Source organism: Austrofundulus limnaeus, unplaced genomic scaffold (genome assembly GCF_001266775.1).
Source record: "Austrofundulus limnaeus strain Quisiro unplaced genomic scaffold, Austrofundulus_limnaeus-1.0 Scaffold490, whole genome shotgun sequence".
In the NCBI taxonomy this organism is placed as follows: Eukaryota; Metazoa; Chordata; class Actinopteri; order Cyprinodontiformes; family Rivulidae; genus Austrofundulus; species Austrofundulus limnaeus.
This window is the reverse complement of record NW_013952892.1, coordinates 162618-167699: the sequence shown is the minus strand read 5'-3', so window position 1 is coordinate 167699 and position 5082 is coordinate 162618. Positions and strand designations below refer to the sequence as shown.

Genomic DNA, 5082 nt, shown 5'->3' with positions numbered 1-5082 from the left:
AAGAAGACACTTCCTGTTTCTCTGCAGGAACCGACCAATCAGGATGAAGCTTCACTCGTCAGACAAGAACCACAAAAACCAGCCGAAAACAGAACCAGACCAGCCTCCAGGCGAGGGAGGAGGACCACAAAAACAGCCAAAGTTTCTTCAGATCAAACTTTGGCTACAACAGAACAAGATTTTACTGTGAAAGAGGAACCATGGACCAGTCTAGATGGACCAGAACTGATCCAGGACCTGGACTTGGTGGAAAACATGGGTCATTCCATGAGTGATCTACAACCAGCTGCTGAGGAACCAGAACCAGAACCAGGACTGTCCTCACAGCCTGTAGTCCAAAACAATCCCCGACAGAACATAAAAAAAATTAAGAAGGGACTTCCTGTTTCTCTGCAGGAACCAACCAATCAGGACGAAGCTTCACTCGTCAGACAAGAACCACAAAAACCAGCCGAAAACAGAACCAAACCAACCTCCAGACGAGGACGGTGGGTCACAAAAACAGCCGAAGTTTCTTCAGATCAAACTTTGGCTACAACAGAGCCAGGATTTACTGTGAAAGAGGAACCATGGACCAGTCTAGATGGACCAGAACTGTCCTTACAGCCTGTAGTCCAAAACAATCCCCGACAGAACGTCAAAAAACTTAAGAAGACACTTCCTGTTTCTCTGCAGGAACCAACCAATCAGGATGAAGCTTCACTCGTCAAACAGGAACCACAAAAAACAGCTGMAAACAGAACCAGACCAGCCTCCAGGCGAGGGAGGAGGGCCACAAAAACAGTCGAAGTTTCTTCAGATCAAACTTTGGCTACAACAGAGCCAGGATTTACTGTGAAAGAAGAATCGTGGACCAGTCTAGATGGACCAGGACTAGGACTGTCCTTACAGCCTGTAGTCCAACACAGACCTCGACAGAACGTTAAAAAAATCAAGAAGAAGAGAGTTTCTCTGCATGAACCGATCAATCAGGATGAAGCTTCACTTGTCAAACAGGAACCACAAAAAACAGCCGAAAACAGAACCAGACCAGCCTCCAGACGAGGACGGTGGGCCTCAAAAACAGCCGAAGTTTCTTTAGATCAAACTTTGGCTACAACAGAGCCAGGATTTACTGTGAAAGAGGAACCATGGACCAGTCTAGATAGACCAGGACTGTCCTTACAGCCTGTAATCCAAAACAAACCCAGACAGAACGTCAAAAAACTTAAGAAGAGACTTCCTGTTTCTCTGCAGGAACCAACCAATCTTGATGAAGCTTGGTTTGTCAAACCAGAACCACAAAAAACAGCTGAAAACAGAACCAAACCAGCTTCCAGACGAGGGAGGAGGGCCGCAAAAACAGCCGAAGTTTCTTCCGATCAAACTTCGGCTACAAAAGAGCCAGGATTTACTGTGAAAGAGGAACCATGGACCAGTCTTGTTGGACCAGAACCAGTACAAGGACTGTCCTTACAGCCTGTAGTCCAACACAAACCCCAACAGAACGTTAAAAAACTCAAGAAGAGACTTCCTGTTTCTCTGCAGGAACCAACCAATCAGGACAAAGCTTCGCTCTTCCAACAAGAACCACAAACACCAGCCAAAAACAGAACCAGACCAGCCTCCAGACGAGGGAGGAGGGTCACAAAAACAGCCGAAAACAAAACCAAATCAGCCGTGAGGGAAGACTTGAAGAAGTGCTCGGCGCAGAGAAATCAAAGCTCTAAAACCTCACTGCCGAAAGAAAATGCTCGGCGTGGAGCGACGAGTCTGAAGCAGGAAGAGCTGAAAGTTGAGAACGTCAAACCCAGAGGTCCTGGTCGACCCAGAAAGACTGTTCTCATCAAGACTGAACCAGTTTGGGATTTTGAAATTAATCATCTGGATTTCCCCTCAATGGACCCAAAAACTCCTCATCCTCCTGCAGAAAGTTGGAAGAAGAAACCTCCGAAACAAACCCTGAAACTTTACAATAAATTGGAACCTGTTATAGTTAAAGAAGAGCCGTATTCAGTTCCAGTTGAACTTTACGGCTCAGATGAGACAGCCGAAGGTTCGGTCCAGAAAACCAGGCAGAGAAAAGTGAAACAGGTCAAAGATGATCCCACAGAACGGGAGGAACACCTGAAAAGATATCTGAACCATTCTGGAAACAAAACGATGAGCAAAAAGGCCAAGATGATTTCTGACAACAGCAGAGAAGAGACACAGCAGATGGAGGCCGAAAACACCACTAAATTCAACAAAATGAAGAAACCTTTGGCTGCGAGTGGCAGAGCAAACAGAACTGTTAAAGCTGTGCCTGGAAACGTTTCAGGAAACAGGAAACGGAAAAGTCCACCGTCAGAGTTTGATGAGACGTTTCCGAACTCGTCTTCAGGTTCAACCCGACAAGAAGACGTGATGGAGAGATGTAAGAAGAGAGCCAAACGTGAGCCGAAGAAAGCTGTTTGCACTGCCTCAGCGGGTCCAGAAACTGGACCCACTTTGGACCAGATGAACCCACAGCTGACACCAGATCTGAAGGAGACTGTTTCTGTTGACGTCAATTCAAAGACGAAGACAACATCAGGCGTGGAAAAGTGTTGGAAAAGAAAACAAACGTCAAAGAAGACATCAAAGGAACTAGAACTCCAGGTCTGTCCTGATTGGACACGTGGACACGACACTGCGGAAGACGACAGATTATATCAAACATCAAGTGTCAAACAGAAAAGAGATGTATTTACGGTAATGGAGGAGTCGTCGTTTCTTGTGACAGATTTAAATATCGTCCAAACAAAAACGGATGAAGGTTCAGTTTTATCTGCCGCTCCGACAAAAACCAGRGCTAGGAAGAGACGAGGAAGAACTAAAGCCCACCAGAAGGACAAAAAGGAAATCAGTCCTCTGGAAGATATTTCTCCCAACTCCAGTTTCTTCGATCAAAACCTGAAGATTCAGCCGAAAACTCAGAGCGAGCTCAGAGAAAGGAGACCTCTCCAGTGCCCCTTCTGTGTCCGCTCCTTTCGACATATTTCTGCTTTCCATCTCCACAAACGAATTCACACCGGAGAGAAACCGTACGGATGTTCTGTCTGCACCAAGAGGTTCTCCGGGMGGCTCCTGCTCCTCCAGCACGCCAAGGTCCACGAGGGCCCTGCTGCCCTGCGCTGCCCGTGTTGTAACGGAGCGTTCAGGAGCAAACCAGACCTCATCCGTCACTTCAAGGTCCATCTGAACGAAGCTGAGGGTTCACAGAAAGATCCGGAGCAGAAYGATCGGACGGACTCCGGTTCCTCGAGCGTTGAAGCTTTCAGGTGCTCCGTTTGTTCCAAGAAGTTCAAAAAGACGCCCACCTTAAAGATGCATCAACAGAGACACGCCAGGAGGAAGTTCATCCGCTCTGTTCAGGAAGCGACCTCCGTTTCCTGTCTTATGAGCGACGATGACGGATTTTTGGTTTCCCGGCGTGACAGTGCAGTGGTCTTAATGCCGACAGTGTTTAAGTGTTCAATCTGTAAACAGCTTCACCGGCGCTGGTGCCACTACGTCCTGCATTTACAATCGCATGTTTCTGGCACATCTCACCGCTGTGGCACATGTGGACAAAGTTACGACCAGCCCCCGGACACCCCACGCCACTGCTCGGTGTGCTGCAGGAAGAGCGGCGAGGAGACGACGTGTCGAGGTTATCYGAAGAACATCTGCAAGGCAAGGAAAGATGAGGAACATTTCAGTTCTACAGAGACTGAAACACCAATACTACCATCAACGAGAGACTCAGCRCCTCAAACAAGCGAGAACTTGAACCTCGACTCTCCAACAAATGAACTCTTGGACCTGAACGTTTCAAAACGTGACCACTTGGACCTCAATACCCAAACAACTGACCACTTAGACCTTGACAATCCAACRAATGACCAGTTGGACCTCAATGCCCAAACAAAGGACCAGTTGGACCTCAATGCCCAAACAAAGGACCACGTGGACCTTGACACAAAAACGAAAGACCACTTGGACCTTTACGCTCTGACAAACAATGGCTCAGACCTTGAGGCTCCAATGGAGTACGACTTGGACCTYGAGGCTCCATCTCCAAGCTCTGCTTTCAGCCCAGTGTCTGGTCAAACGGCTCCACGGCTCTCTGGTCTCAGGCTTCCCGGACTTGGCGGCAGGTTTCTGGCAGGTCGGACGTTTCCTTGCTGGAACAAACTGTGGCTCCATCGTCGACGAGGCGGCGGAGCGTTCCGCTGCAACCACTGCCAGCTGGAGTTTCACTTCCTGGGTTTGTACGTCCGACACCTGCAGGAACATGCGGCTCAAATGACACACACGTGTCCATCACGTCCCGATGCTTTTACAGATAAAGAGGACTTAAAGACGTACCTGTCAGTCTGCAATAAGCGTTCAGACCGTCTGAACTGCAGAACATGTGGGAAAAGCTTCTCTGTCCAGAGGAAACTGAAGGAACACGAGCTGCTTCATAAAGGAAGGAGAACGTATGCCTGTCGGCCATGTCACCGCTCTTTTTCTTGCCCCGCCTCCTTAGCGGCTCACCTACAGACTCACAGGAAACAGCTTTGCGTGCCTCAGCCTGCTCGGGTCGACGAGCCCTTCCTGTTCCCGTACCGCTGCGGGAAATGTCCCGGCAGGTTCTCCAGCACCGACCTGCTGCAGGCGCATCAGGTGTGTCACTTTGTGGCGGGAAAGAAACCAGAGAGTTCTCCTGAGACGCTCGTTTCCTTCATTTCCAGCGTCCAGAGAGTYTCGTCTGACCCGCTCCCAAAGAAGCTTCCTGTGAGCAACAAGAAGCACCTGTTCAGGTACCCTCACCCGGACCGCCTCTACGTCGTCCCCGTCATCTCCTCAGAGCCGCCCATCATCGTCTCCGACACGGAGGAGGAAACAAGACCGGAGAGTCCTGAAGAGTCCCTTCAGCTACAAGTTTTAATCCAGTCTTTAATCCCAGAAAAATGTCAGAGTGATGAGGGCAGCCATGATGGAGAGGGCAGAGATGATGACGATGAGGGCAGCCATGATGGAGAGGGCAGAGATGATGACGATGAGGGCAGCCATGATGGAGAGGGCAGAGATGATGACGATGAGGGCAGCCATGAT

The 5082-nt window shown here is 49.3% G+C and overlaps 1 protein-coding gene across 3 annotated transcripts in view; it reads left to right on the top strand.

The window, feature by feature from the left end:
- The window catches only part of si:ch73-347e22.4 (uncharacterized), a gene marked incomplete at its 5' end in the record, with an annotated part of 9127 nt that overhangs the window by 2537 nt on the left and 1508 nt on the right, over positions 1 to 5082 (top strand). The window contains 1 exon segment of one of the 3 annotated variants that reach the window (XM_014025654.1): positions 88 to 5056. In XM_014025654.1, the coding sequence (XP_013881108.1) occupies positions 88 to 5056 (4969 nt within the window). 3 annotated transcript variants of the gene reach the window in all.